The 19665-nt window shown below is 42.3% G+C and overlaps 1 protein-coding gene across 2 annotated transcripts in view; it reads right to left on the bottom strand.

Annotated features, from left to right (window-relative positions):
• PRKCQ (protein kinase C theta) overlaps positions 1–19665 on the bottom strand; it is a 60868-nt gene that overhangs the window by 27382 nt on the left and 13821 nt on the right. Inside the window, exons 2-12 of one of the 2 annotated variants that reach the window (XM_071552859.1) lie at positions 16332–16481; positions 16090–16238; positions 14807–14932; positions 8808–9007; positions 6801–6861; positions 4586–4748; positions 3991–4022; positions 3811–3896; positions 2569–2698; positions 1823–1932; positions 1547–1670 (exon numbers count right to left, since the gene is read on the bottom strand). In XM_071552859.1, coding sequence (XP_071408960.1) covers positions 1547–1670; positions 1823–1932; positions 2569–2698; positions 3811–3896; positions 3991–4022; positions 4586–4748; positions 6801–6861; positions 8808–9007; positions 14807–14924 — 1024 coding nt within the window. In that variant the 5' untranslated portion in view covers positions 14925–14932; positions 16090–16238; positions 16332–16481. Of the gene's footprint in view, positions 1–1546; positions 1671–1822; positions 1933–2568; positions 2699–3810; positions 3897–3990; positions 4023–4585; positions 4749–6800; positions 6862–8807; positions 9008–14806; positions 14933–16089; positions 16239–16331; positions 16482–19665 lie in introns of those variants that run through there. The other variant, XM_071552860.1, reaches the window with a different exon arrangement.

Raw genomic sequence — 19665 nt, 5'->3', positions numbered from 1 at the left:
TACAAATAAACCCCTGGAAACAAGCAGAAAATCCATAGAATATGTAAAGGGATTGTTCTTAGAGGTTTCAAAGGGTATTTCAAACAAATGGAAATGTGGTGGCCATATCTAAGTAAATTGACTCTGCTGCCACACTGTCGTCTCTCCAGAGTAAATTTTCCTCCAGTGGAATTCCACGTTTTTCATCAGTGTTACTTTTCAAACTCCTTCATCTGTCTTTCTGGTTTATGGCAGCAAAACATGACCAAACCCTTAATTTCTGGCCACCTGTCTCCTTCAGTCCTTCTTGCTGCTTGTTATTACAATGTGGTCCCATTTTTTCAAGGTCTTTTCAAACCCTTGGCAAAGCTAGAGGAAAAGATGAGACAGCATATTCATGCTGTGTCCCTGCTCTGGATGTGAAGCACTCCAGATCAAGCATTCCAGCTGTCCTGGAGTGGAATTTCCCAGAGGTTTTTCAATCAGACATTCACTTGGATGTTCATGAATTTGTAAAAGATTCTCTCTCCCACTGGATTTATCCTATTGCTGCACTGTTCTAAAATGCTGAACAGCAAGAACACTACTCAGCAGCCAAACAAGTCCACATGTAAAACAGATGTGAAACCATGTGGGGCTTTACTGATTCACATCAGCATAATCAGTTCTTCTTGCAAAAAAGAAAGAAACTAAGCACAGACATAATTTATTTCCCCTTGGAGGCTAAAGGACACACTATCTTATTTATTCTCCTTAATACCTGTTCTTGTAGCATAGAGGGCTGTGACACCTAGATCAGCTCCTGGCTGAGTGAAATGGGGATCTGTCAATGGTTCTCAAAGCTACTGGAAGTCAATTCCCACCCAAAAATATGAAATCAAAAAGAAAATCGGCCACAGAGATCAGAAGGAATCCAAACCTCCTGTTTAGAGCTCCATTTCTCCGTAAAGTTCTCAGATTTTAAAATCCGTGAATCCTAAGCAGGGAATAAGCACATTATTGCCAGTGAAGGTATGAGATGTGCTCAAGCACCAGGTGTGAAAGGATGTTTAGGCATTAGCTGAAGGACTGGTGCTTGTCACCAGAGGCTGGGATGACATGGGGGAAGTGGAGGATTATAGACAAAGAAGCAGGTTGGGATCCAGGGTGTCTGCCATGCCCAAGTGATGTGTCTGAGAAGGGCTGTTGGTATCCTGGGATCAGAAAGGGCAGGGATTGGATAGTAGAAAGAGGTTCTTCTCCCTGAGGGAGGTTGGGTGCTGGAACAGGCTCTCCAGGGCAGTGGTCACAGCACAAAGCCTGACAGAGCCCAAGAAGTGTTTGGATGATACTCTAAGGCACATGATGTTACTCTTGGGGATGGTCCTGTGCAGGGCCAGGATTTGGACTTGATGATCCTTGAGGGTCCCTTCCAACTTGGCATATTCTGTGAATCTGTCTTGCTCTAGGCTGGAGAGATGCACAAAAGATTCACTGGCTAATAAATTCCCCATCCTTGTCAGCTCCAACTAACCATGTACCAACCAAAACATTCACAGAGCCGCTCCATATCACCAGGGGGAATTACCTTTTTTTCCTGTTGTAGATGCTGACAATGCCTGCAGAGGTGTTACATCCTTCACTGGAACAGGGAACCCAATTTCTAGAGGTCCATCCCTGGAGATGTGTTCACTGTCACGCTGACAGCGAGCCTGGAGCACAGAAAACAGCAAATGGCTTTTGAGCCCAATGTCATGTTCTGAGCTTATAAACGCTGTGGCTTCTTGAGTGTGACTGACAGAAGCCAAGATCTGGAAGAGGTCTTTGCTTAGGAGAAGAGCATCTCAAGACTTAAATTATTTACCTGCTGAGTGCTCTCTATCATTGCCAGAGCTTCAGCCATTAGCTTCTGGTTGACTCCACAAAGATTTGCTACTTTCGTCTGGCACTTGTGGTGGACATTCATGCCACATGCTGGAAGAAAGAACAAGAGGAGTCAGGATAACAAAGGCTGTAAAGGATTGGGCAGGAACATGTGCTGCTGTTTTCCCAAGGCACAAAACAGCCACTTAAAGAGCTTAAATATCTCAATGGCACTCAGGTAATTCTTTGGTTCTCTGTAGAGACTTTTTTACATCTTCTTCTGGCCAAAGGTTCTATTTCCACTTCCATCAGCCTTTGCAGGTAAAGGCTACTGAAATTCTGTAGGCAATCAGCTCAAACTGTAATCACAGAACAGGATCTCCCCAATGATGTAGGATTATGAAGATAGTGAAGTGTCTTGGCTTTGTCTGATATTGGGAATAGAGCACAGTTCATACTAGGGGTGGTTTTAGAAGATCAACAGTGTTCTTTGATCTCTTTGCCTCACTGGGAAGTGACTCTTCAGCCTTGTGGACCACAAATCTCTGTACACAGACAGTTGTCATCCTTCTTGAAGGAAGGTCTTCCTTGAAGGACAGTCCTGTACACCACTCCTTCACCACCATTGATGCCATCTCATACAAGTTGTGGAGAGAAGGGTGATAATTTTGGCTTTTCAGATTGCAACCCTCTAAAGACATGACCCCCTCCCATGCTCATCTCATGCCACACACAGCAGGCACTCACCATCACACTTCAGCCCTTGCCGTGCAAGGCCCCAGAGGAGTGTCCCACAGTGCTCACAGAAAGTCGGGCTCTTGTAGTTGTAGACTTTGAAGCGGTGAGGCATGTCAATCTTGAACCTCTCTTTGTGGAACTGCAAGACAAGAGCATGTCAATCTTGAACCTCTCTTTGTGGAACTGCAAGACAAGAGCATGTCAATTTTGAACCTCTCTTTTTGGAACTGCAAGACAAAAGCTGTGTTGGGAACTCACTCCACCTCAGCTCCACATGGAAAACTACCGGGTATCTACTGCCTTTTTATCCTTTATCAAGAAGAAACTGTAACTATGATTTAGGTACCCAAAGCCAAATTTTGATACATAATTGCAATTAAATTATTACTATGAAAGTAGATAATTTCATCCCTGGACTTAATTTATCTGATCAAAGAGCTTCTTCCTTCTCATCTACATGCCCAGACTCCCCTAAAGCTCAGTGGGAAAACATCAGTACTTCTCAAAATAATTAATCTCATCCTGAAATGGATGTCTACATTTCTTGTCCTTGGAAAAGCCTTTCTTTTTTTAGTACAGAGGGAAGGAAAGGTGATGACAAAGTTGGATACATCAACACTGGAGATGTCAGTAGACAAGAGAGATTAATCTCATCTCTAAGAACTGCAGAAGTGGAGCCAGGGTGGGACTGAGAGCAAACAGAAGTTGTAGGAAACAAGGAAAAGGGAATAGTTCTATGAAGAGTTTACATTCTGGTTTTGCCTACCAAAATGTAAAGTTTAGAATAAAGTAACATAGAAAATAAAGCCAATTATAGCGGAGATGTTACATCTTCCACTGACTGCTTGGAAATCTCAGCTATCACAGGCTGGGACATTTGAGTACAAATCTGAAAATTCAATGTGATGTCCTGCCTGAGTTCGGACAGCAAAGAGTTTTCTCAGTAATTCCCCCCTTCATGTCCATGACTTCCCTCTGAGCTGTACTTTAAGCATTAGAAAAACGTCACTTCTTATTCAGCAAGTGCTTATTCAGCAGCTGCATTTGAGTAAATCATAAGCGGGAGGTAATGAAACCACTGGGAATGTAAAAAGCAAAGGGAACAGATCAGGTCACACAGATCAGCTTTTAGTTCACTAGGACCTTTTGCTTCATCACAAGTTGTTTTACAGAGAGGTCTGATAGACACTCAAGTTTTTTTTAAAGCAGCCTAATAATAATAACAACATTAACAACGACAATAATACCTACCATTGTTTCTCTGCTATTGATTGCTGATCCTGTACACTTGGCTATTACTTTATCAATGCACTTCTTATGAATGGCAGCATTGCACTCTGCAACAGCAAGTGTGTCATGGTGTTAATAAGGAAATTCCTTAAGAAGAGATTAAGCAAATAATGATAATAAGAAATTAAAAATACTCCTTACGTCTGCACTGATAGCCTTGTTTATTCAGACCCCTGAAATAAACAGAGAAGTGGTTAATTCTAAGTTGTTTGAAAGCCTCAGCAGAAGAAAGGAGAGCAACATTAATGAAAGAAAGAGAGTAAAATCACTTTGCTTTTTATCGGTCTTTGTAGAGCTTATTTAATTTCACTACCTTCATTCAATCTAATGGTGGAGTGATTTTCTGTGGGTTTCACAGACTTTTCAGCACATATTCACATTCTGAATTTCACAATACCCAAACAGCAAACTGGATTGATGAGAATTGCTTGTGCATTTGACCTCAAAATATTTTGAAATAAATAACTAAAAAACTGAAGGGAATTTTCACAGGGATTGCAACTATGAACCACATCCTTGAAGTGATGCAATAACTACACAAAAGCTGTCAAGGGTCTGACAGCAGGAGCAGAAATAATCATGATAGAATCATTTAGATTGGAATAGACTTTTAAGATCATCCAGTCCAACCACGAACCCAGATCTGCCACGTCCAACACTAAACCATGTTCCTGAGTGCCACAATGACACCAGAACTGGTCCCCAGGGTTAAAAGAGAAAAAACATTTTCCTTTACCATACAAACTCATGACAGACAGAGCAGAAGGTGGGTTGTGGAAAGAAGGTGGCTGTGAACTCGTGGCACTTGACATTATGGATTTTGGCCTGTTTGATGGCTCCCCTGCGCTGGTGCAAGGAGAAGAAGCCTTCAGTCTCACAGTCAGCCAGGTCTTTTGCATCTGGGGGAAAGAAAAGAGAGGATTTATTAGGGGATCTTGTCCTGATCAAGCCACTTGAGAATGTGCAGCTTCCAACATATTAAGTGGCTGAAGCTGATAATTCATGAGAATGAGTACTTAAGACAAAATCATTTTGTGAAACCCACACAAGGCTTGTTTGGATATTTTTTATCTACCATTCATACACTAAAACAACTCTAAACTTGGGACTCCAAGCTCCCTTGACTACTCATAATGCTGCTTTTGAAACATAGACCAAAAATTTCCCAAGAAGAGATAATTCAAACATAAAATTTTAATTTTTCGTGGCACTGAAGAACAATGTCATTAAAAAAGATGAAATTACATAAAAATTAATAATTACTTATATATGCACACAAACACACAGGTGTTTATATTTATATATAAATATTTATATATAGATATATATACACACCAACATATATAGATATGTGTGGATATTTAACTGAATCCCTTATGTGAGCATGTACGTGTGTGAATAAGGACACGGGTACATTCTTAGGATATTTTTTTTGTTATTTTTCCATGCCAGCATTTGCTTTGCTGTTTGCTGTGTCCATACCATTATTCACAGTTCACCTTTGAACTCTTCAGAACAGCAAACAGACCAGTTCTGAATTCACTTGCACATATTCAGCTGTACATGTGCTTGTGTCTACAAATCTGATATGCACATGGGGTCTCGTTCTCAATCTCTGTTTTGTCTCAGGCATTACACAGCAAGTTAAAAATGTAATGTGTGGAAACTGGCCCCCTGTGTGATCTGATGCTGATCTTGCTATTTGTAACACAAACACAACTTGCATTTTCTATGCTTCAACCTTCCTGGCATCTTAAAACACACAAAGAGACAACAACAGTCTAGTCTATATTAAAGGTAGGAATGGTTAAAAAAATATCAGAATGGACATTCTATTGTCTGATTTCAGTGCTTCTATGATTTTATAATTTTTTTTTATCCTTCTAGATACCTATACCTTACAGCTTCACCCGAAGGGTGAGAGACTTTTGGCAACAAAGACAGAAGAATAAGACTAAACAAGGGATTCAACACATTTTCTTCAAGAAAGTAAAATGCATTTCACTTGGACATGAAACTCTGCAAGTAGGACTTGGTTCCCAGTGAAGAGATGTAAATGACTGTGTGTCCCCTGTCCTGGGTGACTAAGCTGCTGACACATCCCCAGAGGTCTAGTTGGAGGAGACAATGGAACCCAGTGACTGACTCAGCTCACCTTGCAGCAGAAACCTGCGTTTAATCATGTGAATCACCTTTTAGGTTCTTTTACTCTTTGCCTGGATTGCTCTTGCACTTAAAAGCTCCGCTAACAAGTGCACTCAGGTGTTGTCAACTGTAAATTCTATCCCAGTCTTCACATCTGCACTATAATGCACATCATGGCACATCTCACATGCATAGAATCATAGGATCCTTTAGGCTGGAAAAGACCTTTAAGATCGAGTCCAACCATTAACCCAGCACTTCCAAGGTCACCACTAAACCATGTCTCCAAGAGCCACATCTATATGTATTTTGAACACCTCCAGGGACGGTGACTCCACCACTTCCTTGGGCAGCCTCTTCCAGTGCTTGACAACCCCTTAAGTGAAGAAAATTTCTCTGATATCCAATCTACACTTCCCCTGGCACAACTTGAGTCCATCTCCTCTTGTGCTATGGCTCGTTACCTGGGAGAAGAGACTGACCCCAGGCTGGCTACAGCCTCCTTTGAGGGAGTTGTAGAGAGCAAGAAGGTCCCCCCTGAATCTCCTTTTCTCCAGGCTGAGCCCCTCCAGCTCCCTCAGCTACTTCTTACGAGACTTGTGCTCCAAACCCTTTGTCAGTTCTGTGGAACAGTCAATATTCACTCCCATCACACACTAAAAATTGCTTTTTTTGAGTTTTCATTTCAAACAGTTACGTTAGTTCTTATAAATCAGTCAGTAGTAACACAGGCACTGCTTTTAGTGAAGACACCACATCTGCCCCACCAAAATCAGAGCCACCAACTAACAAACAAAATCACTTGCCACTGATTTCCAGGAAGTATCTTGCATTCATCAGCATTCGCCCTTGAGGTTTCAGTTCTAGCTGGTTGAGACAAGTGAAAAACAAGAAAAGAAGACTATTAAACAGTAATTCAAAAAAGGAAAAATCACTTCAGATGACTCCAAGACAGCAATAATTTCAAGATGAGTTCATCCTTTCAGATGACTTCAAGCTATCTCCTTTTCCCAGTGGGAACTGATGAATACCAATGAATGCTAATTTTTGGGTTGTTCATACCCATGGTGGGGTGACAAGGCATAGTAGGAGACACTATAGAGAGAAGAGGGTAGATCACCTCCTGTCAAACACAGAGCAGCATCACAGAAGAGATAAATGTGATTAAACCACAGAAGATGAAGGCAGGTTTTTAGACACCAGAGCAGAACCAGCATTATCAACAGGGAAAACTTGTTCCCAATGGATCCTACAAGGGGAAAATAGGAGTACTTCAAAAAACCCAGCCAGCTTCAGATGGGTGATGCTGAAATCTTTTAGACACTGAGTTCTGCAAGTCCAACTTCATTGCAGTCAATGTGAGGGATGATACAAACTTACTCAGACACTTTTCTCATCCTCTCCTCTGGACCTGGAAATTCCCACCTACCTGAATCATCATCCATAGTTGCCTTTGGAAATCGGAATCCACTTGCCTAGGTATAATAGGACCTAAATTCATGGATTTCTTCACCCTGAGAGCCACAGCAATGCCTTCCCCCCCACCTCCAGCACAGCCTGAGCAGGGTTACCTCTCTATCTTCCAGGTCAAACTGTGCTCTTGCACAGAAAAGCGGGAAAAATTCTACTCTCTCTCCTCACAACCTTTGGAGGATGAGACACCTGAGACCACCCTCTCCAGGCTGTAACTTGTATCAGAGAGTGAGTAGAGAGGTCTGAGGAGATGCTACCAGGCTGGGACACAACACAACCAGGGTCTCCCAAATCCACTTCACCCCAGCACCCAAGCCTATGTGGCCCCTCTCCTCCTCACCAACCGGGGTTGGAGTCATGTTGAGCAGAGATTTTTACTTGACAATTCCATCTCTAAGTATCAAAAAATCCTTCAAAGTCATGTGTTAAAAACAGAGAATGTTAAGGGTTTGGAATGGACCATAAAGAACATCTAGTCCCAACCCTCCCTTCCATGGGCAGGGACACCTCCCACTAGATCAAGTTGCTCCAGGCCTTATCCAACATGGCCTTGAACACTTCCAGGGTTGGGGCATCCAGTGAAAAACAAATGAGCAAATCTCTGCCAAATCTTGTTTTCAGCTCTTGTAAGTGACTGGGACCTTTTTGACTTTTCTACTCTCTGCTTAATTCAAGCATCTTATCCAGACAACTGGCATGAGAAATAAAACAAACAAAAAAAATCAAGGATATCAGCTCCCCTCAAAATGTCTTTCCACTTAATTGTTACTCATGACTACTGGATATTACATTTTAAACACTACTATCAAGAACTTTGTTGCTTGGACTGCCAATTAACACACCCTTACATTTAGCATCCTTATGAAGACTGTTACTTCAAATTTACTCCTCTCTAACTCCTGTGATTTTAAAGGAGTTCCTCTGATATAATTCTGAAGTCAGGCAGCTGTGAATCAGTTTCTTGACATTAAATTTTTAAAGCTGCTTCCCCAGAGAACATAAAATAACTCATGTTTAGCCACTCATATTACCATTTGTTCCCAATGTGTCTCCTCGGGAAAGATTAATATGTGGGCACGGCTCACCTGAACCAGAATCCTCACTAGCAGAGGGCATGTTTCAACACAGCAGCAGCAGGTGATATAAATGTGCCACACTTCTTTTCTGACAGGTCTTTCCCTCAAGTCATACCCAAGTAGACTCAAAACATCTTTCCTTGGATGGCAGCCAGTTCCCGCTGCCCTGCTGGTGACAATCACAGCCTGGCACAGACACAAGGCATTCCCTTACCCCACAGCAGCTCCCCATCGCATCCTGCAAGAGAAGATAATGATACTCACCCATATCTCTGTCTTCCCATTGCTCTTTTTGCACCTCTCAGCCAGCACCTTGAGTTCCACTGTGGTCTCTGAAACCATTTCGGCGCTTTTGTCCTTGACAACGATGTGCATGACCCTGCCATTGTTGATGTGGGCATCAAAAGTGCTGTTCCAGGGTGGGTACATGGTTGGCTTCTTCTGCACGTACACCTGGCCATTCTCTGTCAAGAGGAAGTGGTTTGGATTGACTGGACCTGCTTCTTATCTGTTAGAAGGCCACCACTCTACAGCCCATGAGACAGAGTTGTGTTAATTATCCACTCTAAAGTCTCTCTCCTGCATGGTGTTACAGGGTCGTAGGAGGTTACAAGGGGAAGTGAAGCCTAGGATGGGTTTAATCTCATTTAAATTTAGATGTCAGAAATGTGTATGCCCATATCTGAGCCCTCTGAACATTGACTTTATCCAGAGCCAGTGAATATAAACAATAAAAATCAATGGACTAAGGGTGGTTCATTTGCCCAAATACAGACATCTACCTTAGAAAAGGTAATTTCCATCCTTGACTCCATCAACTCTATTGAGGAAACCTCAACTGAAGACTCCAGCACCACAGATACCCCCTTCTAATCACATGAATCTCATCATAGAAAATCAGCTATGTGGATCATCTGTCCCCATGCAAAATAAGACCAGTTTGCTTCAATCCCCCCACAAGGATTAAGGTTCAGGTGAAGCACAAGTCCAGTCAGTAACTAACTAAGGGATATAAATACATGAACTGTCTTGCTGACCTGCAACCATTGCATAGGAATGTAGAATTTTCAACCAAGGAAACTTTTCCTCATGTTTTAATTCCTCTTCCTTCACAGCATCTTAAAATAATGATATATAAAAAGGGTATCTTTGAGGCTAGCAGAGTTCTTCATAGTTAGAGTCTCTGAAAAGTCTCAGCCAGATTTATTTATCTCAGAGAGCCAGTTTTATTTCATACAGCCCTGTAAAAGTTTTGAGTGCTTACTCAAGGTAAATTCTATGTCACAGTTATCCTCTAAAAATTTTCAACCTATCAAATACTGAAGCTGGAGGAATAAGGGAATTAAAAGCAGTTTTGTGAGCAGCAGGCCTGTGACTCCTGTGACCCTGTTCCTATTTCCAATAATCCCAGCTTTTCTCTCATCTCCTCCAGCTGGAAAAGAACAAGCAGCTGATAGTCTGCAAGGTGACACATGCTGGAGAAAAATTTTCCCTAGATGCAAGGACTAATCCAGGTTTTGTCCCTCTGATCAACTTTGATTTTCACAGTCAGGAACTCCAGGATTTCTGAGGCTTTTACCACATCTTTAGGACAGATTAAAACTGGTAAACAAGCTCCAAAGTTATTGAAAGCAGGAGAGAAGGAGAATAAAGGAAACAGTGAATTCATGATTGTGTAATACTCACCTAAGGAAATGAGAGAATGTTTACTGGGGAAAGAGCAAATATCAGGGCTGTGAGATGATAACAAAAACCTCCCTTGAGCACCCTGAACACTGGAGAAATGGCTGCCAGAGCTTCTACATAAACTGCACTCACTATACTGATTTAGGCTGAGATAGAACTTCCTGAGGAAAGGCCTGTGGGATCCTGCATTCAGCACTGACTTGTTGAAATTTCACCCCACGACCCAACACCTGGCACTCACAAAGTAGTTCTGCACTCAGTTCCATCACATAAACTTGATTTAAGGTGTGTTAAGCTCTGACCAACAGCACTGCATCACAGACTGAGCAGAGATCACAGAATCGCCAAAGATGGAAAAGACATCTAAGATCACCAAGTCACCCTTCAAACCTTGGCCACTCAACTGTATCACCAAGTGCCACTTCTATTTGGTTTTTGAACACTTTTAAGGATGGTGACTCCCCCATATTCCTGGGGAGAAATTATCTGATCCCCAGATAATTCCTGCAACATAAACCCACTTCACAACTTTGTCATGTATGGTGTGATGAGCAGTTGTGCAGCTAAATTTTATGCACAAAATCCATTTCCCCAAAGATCAGAGCACCTCAATCTAAGGTGAATCCACCTCTATCAGTGGGGTTGGCTTTTCACATCTGCAGATTGAGGCAATCATATACTGAGCTCATTGTCTGCAGGCTGAATTCATTCACATCAAGCTTGCAAATAAATATATATTCAACACACTCTTTCAACAAAACCACAAAAAATCAGAGATTAAAATGAGACATAAACTTCCCATCATCCTGCAGAACATAAATCTGAGCAAGGACCATTATTTCTTTGCTGCATCAGTGAAACCCCACAGATGGGAAATACAGCACTTGCAAAACAAGTGCTTTCGTTTGTGTTGCACTTCAGAACACCAGGCTTAGATAAACAAACCCTGGAATGTGGATGAACTGCCCCATACGTGGGATCAGACAGTCACCCCTGGTGCATCCCCACTGATGGCTGTGGAATTCTGCCAGGATTAATCTAACCCTGGGTTCCTGAAAAATAAAACAGCAGCTCGCTCTTTCCTGGGGAGCAGCTTCCACTGTAGCTGGGAGCGTTTTTCCTGGAGGCTTGTGGAGTTCAAACAGGGAGCAGGATCTTTCATGAAGCAAATGTCACCAAGGCAGGTGGCAAAATGGCACCAGGCCAGGTGGCTTGTGAAGGCAGAAGCCACTTTTAAAGGGCAGATTTTTTTATACCTCAGGGGCGCATATGATCTCTGAAAAGTTTTGTCATCAGTTAAAAATTGCTACAACACTTTTGAGTGTAGGGGGTTGTGGTGTTTTGTGTTTTTTAAAAAAATTATATTACAAAATATCCGGGTCTCTTTTATAAAATAAGTGAGTGGAAAAGCAAAACAAAACAAAACAGATGTTCAAGATCTTTCCTGAACTTCTGAAACTTTAGGGTGGCCTTGATGTGACACCCTTGTGTCTACAGATGATGTGCATTACTCACAAAACCCTGGGGACCTCTGTCCCAGTGACTTTTTCATCATGGCCAGTTGACAAGGAACAGCCTTTAGCATGAACTCAAAGCCAGAGTAAAACTCTTTGGTTTGGGAAACATAACACATTTATCAGCTACCACTGTTCTGTTTGCAAAAAAACCCCAAAACAAACAAAAAACCACACCCACACTTTACTAATGTTAAACAGAATCACAGAATGGTTTGGGTTGGAAGTGACCTTAAAGATCACCTGTTCCACCCTTCTGCCATGGGCGGGGAACCTTCCACTGGACCAGGCTGCCCCAAGCCCCATCCAACCTGGCCTTGAACACTTCCAGGGATGGGACATTCACAGCCAGGGCCTCACCACCCTGAGAGTAAAGAATTTCTTCCTAATATCAAACATGGCATATGTAATGTGGTATAGATCTGATCTGTAATAGGACACTGGAAAAGTCAGAGCAAAGTTATCTTCCAAACTGGTTCCAGCACAGAGCTTGAAAAGATTTGAGCCTGGATCAATCCTGGGTCTGGGACTGGATGAAGCTCTGGGTTTAGGCACTTCCTGCCCTGCTCAGCAATCATTTGCCTTAAAGAAATCTTAGAGTCCAAGTGTCAGAGCACAAGGATGGTGGTCAGGATGGTTTGCATCTCTTACCAGCTGTGCAGCTGATCCACTTGGTCATGTTAAAATTTGAGCCCAAATTTTCATATCAGGGAACCAGTGCACTTTTTTTAACCCCACTACCATTGAGTATCAAGTGCTTTGTGAAACCAGGGATCAGAGAGCAAACTGTGCCCCCCACAGAAAAAGAAAATAAAAATCAGGAAATAAAAAGCAGGAAAAAGACACTGCCAGTTTAGTGGTGGAACTGGCAGTGTTGGTTTAATGGTTGGACTTGATGATCTCAGAGGTCTTTCCCAGCCTTAATGAGTCTCTGATTCTAGTTCAAACATACTCAGCTAGTGTTTGCCTGGAAACCTTTTGCCTTCTCTAAGCCTGTTTGAGCATGACAGCTCCTCTGGGTGGTCATGCTGACAGCATTTCTGGTATTTAGAGTCAGGCTTAGCTCTCTGAATGTCAGACATGTAGCTCTGAGCGGACTGTCCAGTCAGCAGAGAGCACTGGGCTTTTCTAGGATGTGATTCATCACCCTCTTTATGGACGTGTTCCTCAAGCTGAGATGAATCCCACCACGAAACCCCCTGCATATTCCCCTGGGCTATAATTCACTGGTAGCTGAATTGCTCAGACATCAATATCCTTGTAGAAGACTGGAATTATAGGGTAGATGGATCCCATGGTGGCCTCAGCTTTTCTTAGTCACCTTCAGGTAAAGTTCATCATCACACATTTAAACACCCTCTCTCAGCAGCAGATTAACACCTCAAAAGGGTGGTTCAACCCATCCTAAGAGGGGAGTCTGAGGTGAATCAGCCCCAGAAGGTTCCTGCTGACTCTGATGTGACAATGAGACCCTCTAGTTGCCCCACCTTGCTCTGAGCAATCACTAGATGAAACTGCACCCCACAAACAGGAATCTTCCAACAGCAGAATGTCAGTTTTTGTATATTCAGTCCTCAGTAACAGAGAAAAGCTCCTCAAACATACTATTTTATTTCTTGTTGGTAGAGGAATTATTATAATAATATTCATAATAGCTATAATTACCACAATAATTTAAATATATACAATTATTCTAATAGCTATGATTATTGACTCTCAGAAGGACAAAAATTATACCCCTTAGTTAGTATTTTGTGTTTGAAAACACTTTCAGCTCTGTGCAAGACAAACAAATATAGGTCTGTTCTGACCAAATTGATTTTATTCACTTTTGAATTGACACAGACTTCGATTTGAGTTATGGATTTCAAAGGCCTCATTAAAGCAAACAGCCAAGTCCTGCACAGAGCTGAAATAGGTGGTATTTTTAGTTAAAAGTGGGATCTCAGGGATATCTTGTCACACAGTGTTTTCTTTCCTTTGGAATGCACCAGTCACCACATCTTTCATAATCACTTAAAATATCATTTAAATAAAGAAATAATTAAATGTGATAGAGACTGTCTCTTTAAACAAACAAACAATCCCAGTGAAATACTGAATTATTTTAAAATTATAAAAATATTTTTAAACTTCTTTAACATCCTCTGGGGATTAAAGTCATGGGGATTCTCAGTAAAAAGGGACTAGTGAGTGGATTTAATTTCTGAAAGAATCACGGCAGTCAAATAAGCAATTTATCAAAAATTTAAGATAAATAACAGTGTTAGGGAATTCCCTAACACTGAAGGTCTTGCTCTTCATGATTGTTCAAAAGCAGAACTGAAGAACTTTTCATCCTCTCACTGGGGCTATTTTCATGCATCAGATATATATGAAATGTTTTCCCTATGAGGACTCGTCAGTGTTGGTCCATCAGGAAAAGTGTGCAACAATCCCCTACATTCAGACAGAGAAAACTGCTTTGGCTGAGGTTTCACTTTCAAACCTCTCACACAGCACAGCAATTACACAGAGAAATTAACCCTCTGAAAAGACCACTCTGTTTAAGTGCCTTTTTTTTTTTTTTAATTATGGAAGTCCGGACCTGTGAGTTCTCCAGAAAAGTACGATAAACACAGACAGCCTTGCCAGGATATTTTAGGACACTCAGATTTCATCTGTCTGGAGTCCCACTGACAAACCAACAACTGCTGATGGAAAAGTGAAACCGAATCCAGCTCAGCTCATCTGCTCTGTCACATGCTGGGACTTACTATGTAGTTGATAACAATCTCAAACTGGAGACATAGATTTGTTTAGTAACATCTTAAAATCAGATTGTCTTGCAGACCAGACCAAATCCAAACTTGCAGTGTGTGCTGGGACACAAAGAGGACTTCAAAAACCCTTATGAATGGGGTGGACAGGGGGTTGGAATATTTAAGGTCTTTTTCAAGCCAAACCATTTTATGGGTCACTCTACGATTTACCAAGGTGTTTCCCACACACAAGAAATGACACAGAAACACATCCACATGAGTTATAGCAGCTCACTTGCATATTTAACACCTCTCCACTTACCTGACTCCACAGCCTCTTTCACCATCACAGCGCAGTAAGGGTTAATCACCTCCCCCTGGGATGGCAGGTAAGGGCCACTGTCATAGTTCGACAAACCAATACGCAGAAAGGGAGACATGACAAGTCCTGTGTCAAACGAAAAACAGGCGACACTTGGGAAAGAGTCTAAAAATTCCCTTGGTTTTAACCAGACTCTTATCTCCGCCGGACAGGAGGATATTGGCCGTTAGTTATCCATGAGCTGGAGACTCTCTGACTTCCTCCACTGACCAGCAGGACAAGGCAGTGACTGAGTGCTGCTTAACGTGCATAAGGTAAAGTAGCTCAGCTGGCAGCTTAACCAAGGAGCTGAACCCATCCCAGGGCTGGAAAACCCACAGGAGCAGCTCTGAGCACTCATGACTTGACACCAACCGTCAGGAATGAGAATGACAATACACAGAGGCCAAATCAGAGCTTTCCTGGCTGGGATAACCCCTGCTGTAATTCACATTAAGTCACATTCAAGAACCTGAGTTCTATGGGAATAGAAAGAGGTTTGGGAATATGAGGGTGCTGGAAGACTGCAAGCTGAATATGAAACTGTGAAATAGCTGGGTGCTATTTATATACAGCATGGAAAGGATCTCGGGCATTCGACTGCCTGGGTGCTGATCCCTGTTCATAAGTGAGGCTATAAAGAGAAAAATTCAGCTCATATGAACCACACTCTGTAGACAGTGAAACAACCCCCTCCCACCAATAAAACAGTACCTCAGGATAAGTTTAAGCAGCTGAGAACAGAAACATATAAAATCAAGATGCCAGGAAACTCTACAAAACCTTTGGGTTGGTCTTCTTTGTAGGCTTTTTTCAAAGCTTTCTGAGAGAAGGTTTAGTGAAAACAGAAATTATTAACTGCTGTAGTTAGTGCCCCTCCTGGTGCCATCTGGGCCCAAGAACTGGGATTTGCCACCCAATTTTTGTCTCAACTTCTGAGCTTGTCATTCCTGGCTTCTCTTCCTCTCAGTGGGGAGCAAGAGGCACTTTGAACTCAGCTGCAGATGTTTGAGTCTTAGACCACCAGAGTTAAAAGACATCAGTCCTATCACCAGCTGTTATCTGTCAAATATATTGACAATGACATATTGTTCAACTACAACAGCAAAAAGTTGAATGACTTGTGGTGTGGGATGCAGCCCAAGTCTCTTCTCCTTTTTACACATAAAAAGTGCTCTATCCAAAGGGAAGCTTCTCCAGCCTCATACAGTTACAAAATTCTTCTGGGAATAGCAGTTTCTTACCTGTAAATGGTAGTTTCCTGACAGACAAGTTCAATATCTGAGAGGGGCTTCTCTTTTCACCACAGGTGTGGACAACATGGAAAGGATTTTCCCAGTTGAAGGAATGAGGAAAACTGCTCCTCCGGCAGGACTGACTTTAAAACTTGACTCTGTTCAAGGAGACAGGAGGCAAGACCATCAAGGACAGAGGAAAACTGGAGAAACCAAGATGCAGCCCTTTTCTTGAGTGTCTTCTCTCTTACCCAGCAGAGTGGAGTGATGAGTTTCCATCAGCCCCCTGTAGAAGAGTCTGGGTTGACTGTAATACTCAGCAACTTTGTGTCAGTGCGTGGCCAAGTGGCAGCAGGTTGGAGTTTCACTTGTATCCAGGATATGGTGAGATCTCCTTTTTCCTGTTTTATAAAATGAAGACAAACAGCTACAGTTAGTGCTGGGACTGAAACACCAACTCTCCTGGCCCGAATATTCACAGCTACTGAGCACTCACACTCCAACCCTTTCCAACACAGATGGCCCATGCAGCCAACTGTAGGTGTTCTCTGATAGAGATTTTGGCTTCCCAGGAGGTTTCCTTATATTTGCTAACCTACATAAGGACAATCTATGCAAGAAACCACACAGGAAGGTTCTCCTTCTCCTTTCAGTTTCTGGCTATGTTAACTAACAACCAGACTGAATTTTCAGGAAAACAACAAAAAGTCATAAACTCTCTTGCCTACGGTGCTTAAAAAAGAAGAAAACCATCAGGTTTCTGAAGAGAGGATAGGACAGAAGAGAAAAAAACCCTGTGTGACTCATGGCTACTGTGTATTCCTAGGAATGACAGGCCATGGACCTCTGCATGTGGCATTGCCCTCAATGGGGAAACACTATGACTTTTGCAGTTTCCTAGAAGGTAGTGGGGAAGGCAAAGCAGCAGCTGGGGCTGGAAACAGGAGATTAGGATGATCCTGTTCTCCTTTGGAGGAGAGCAGCATCTCTCTGAAGGATGTTTCAGAAACACATTAGCCAAGTGCCTGATGGAGTTGCTTTGGAGAGCCACTTGGATTTAGATGTTCAAGCACAGGTAGGTCTGTAAGGAATGGCATTTGTGGTACTGCACAAAGCACAGTGGGGAATTTATGTGTGGTCCATGGAAAGAAAAGGCTAAAATTTCTACCTCAACTGTCAAGACCAGAGAAATCTGATCAAATTAAGTAGGGGAAAAATCTCTTCAACAGAAAGAAATATATTTCCTCTCTCTGTGAGATGCATTTATATATAGACATTTCCTGTGTTTCAAGAAATAAGAAGCCTACTTAGTCTACAGACAAAAGGACAAACAAACTAAAAGGTCTCTGGCAGCAGAAGGGAAATCCAAGGAGTTGCATGTTCTGTAGCATGAGTGGGGCAAGCTAGAAATGGCCAGAGGTCTTCATCATGGCTCTGTGTGTGAACAGAGATATGTTCTCTTTGTCTCTACCACACTACACAAGTACTTCTGGTCCTTCTGGACAAGAGAAATCATGATTCTCTTCCAAATCCCCAGTTCCTACACTTTTGGCTTTAGGGACTTCTTGTTCCACAGACAGGAGCAGGAAGAAGTGCAGGGGGAGCTTGTAAGCATTTCCTTACCAGGACTTTTAAATTCCACCTTTCAAAAGTCACAGTGTTAGAATTACTAATCCATGTATTTTGCATCTAAGAACATGTTTGTTGCTGAAGGAATCCAAAGGTTTTTTGATGACCCACACAAAAATGTGGTCAAACTATTGGCTCAAGTGCTAAAGAAATAAAATTAGGGCTAAAACTTTGAGTTGGCATTCATCACATTTCAATGAAATCAATGTAGTTACAATGTAGCTAAAAGTGTGAAATCACCTCGTCCTGCTAAATAGTGTCATGACTGCTCCAAAAATCACTGGTTGGATGTGCTTCAACACACCTGTTCAGATTTTTGGATCAACTCCCTAAACAGTGACATTTAAAACTTTCCTTAATGTTAAATGCTGGACTATCTCTCCCTCCCCTCCAATGCAATATTTCATTCTGGTTCTGTGCAATCAAGCACCTCATGAACAGGTTTTCCAGAGATATTGTGAAGTCTTCAACCTTGAAGAGACTCAAAGTCATCTAGACATGATCCTGGGTAATTGGCATCAGGTGTCCCTGTTTGAAGAGAAGAGCTGGACAAGGTGACCTTAAGAGGTCACTTCCAATCTCAACCAGGCTGTGATTCTGTGAAAACATGGATGGGGCAGATCTCACCAAATCCTAGATGTCTACAGCATCTGCATCTCCATGTCAGGCACCTACCTAGACTCCTGGGAGAAGAAAAGAGAGAAACTGGAACCCTCAGATCATGAGCTGGATCCATTAAAGTGTGATTTCCCTCCTTTGAGACCCAGTGGGAATGCCTGGGGATGATCTGAAGCCCCTGTAAGATCTAGTTTTGATTAGATTCCTCAAGCCATTAACAATCCCTTCATTGTATCAGATCGAAAAGATTTATGCTGGGACTCCACATAAACCAGTTTATTGCATGAGATGCTCTGCAGCCATCAGCAAAGAGGTGAGAATTTTCCACCCGGCTGCAAAGCATGTTGGTTTGGCACAGCCAGTGTTAGCACTGGCAAACCAGCAGCTGCCCATGTAAGCCTTGAAAAGGCAGGCTAAAGCTTGCTAAAATCAGAGTTTACTGCTGGACCAGCCTGGTGTGAGCACTCTGCCCTGGGGTGAATTTCTTTCCCCTGTCCGATAAATCAGACAGATAACTGGTTTCCTGCTTCTCTCTCACTGTGTTTCCTGAAACCACCTTGGCTTTGGCTCAAACATCTGTTTTCCAGGTCCTGTCTCCAGCTTTTGCCACTACAGGACTGCTGCTTGGCTGGTATCCACAGCCATAAACAATTAAGGAACAACACAGCTCAGCTCCAGCACGGCTCAATGTAACAGCAGCAGTTTAATTTAACACTAGAAACAGCTGCAGTGGATATGGAGAGTTCTGCTTAATTTCCCAGTGGAAAGGATAATATAAGGTATCTTAAACTCAGGAAGAAATGCAGCTTTCTATAAGAGGCCACCTGCAACCTCTCCTCCAATAAAACATTGAACACAGTGTAACTGGGGTTCAGCAGTACTGCACCCAACTTTGCTGGCACAGGGCAGCTTTGCCCACTCTGGTGAATAATGTAACATATGGAACTAATTCCCAAATGATATTAGGAAGTAATAAACTCCTTAATATCCTTAATCAATTATGGTTAAGGAGAAAGAAACAGGCTCTTGCTCCCAGTCAGTGGAAGATCTGCATGGAGGACAGCTGCCTTTGCTTTTGCCTTTCATAAAATGAAAATGGATGCTTGTATGAGAGAGTAAAGATGGCAATTGACTGAATGAGGGCCAGCTGAGAGGGGAAATATTTCAGGATTTGAGATGCTGCTTTCCTAATGCCATCAGACTCATTTTCTCGAGGTCAGAGGGAATATTTCCAGCTCCCTCTCCTTTTTGAGGCAAAACTATGTTTGCAAAATGAGTTCATAATCTCAGGATCAGCATCACCACAAGGGAAAGGAACCAGGAGTTACAGCTGAAGGC

This window comes from Pithys albifrons, chromosome 3 (genome assembly GCF_047495875.1).
Source record: "Pithys albifrons albifrons isolate INPA30051 chromosome 3, PitAlb_v1, whole genome shotgun sequence".
NCBI lineage: Eukaryota > Metazoa > Chordata > Aves > Passeriformes > Thamnophilidae > Pithys > Pithys albifrons.
The sequence above is the reverse complement of the archived record's forward strand: the minus strand, read 5'-3'. Positions and strand labels throughout refer to the sequence as shown.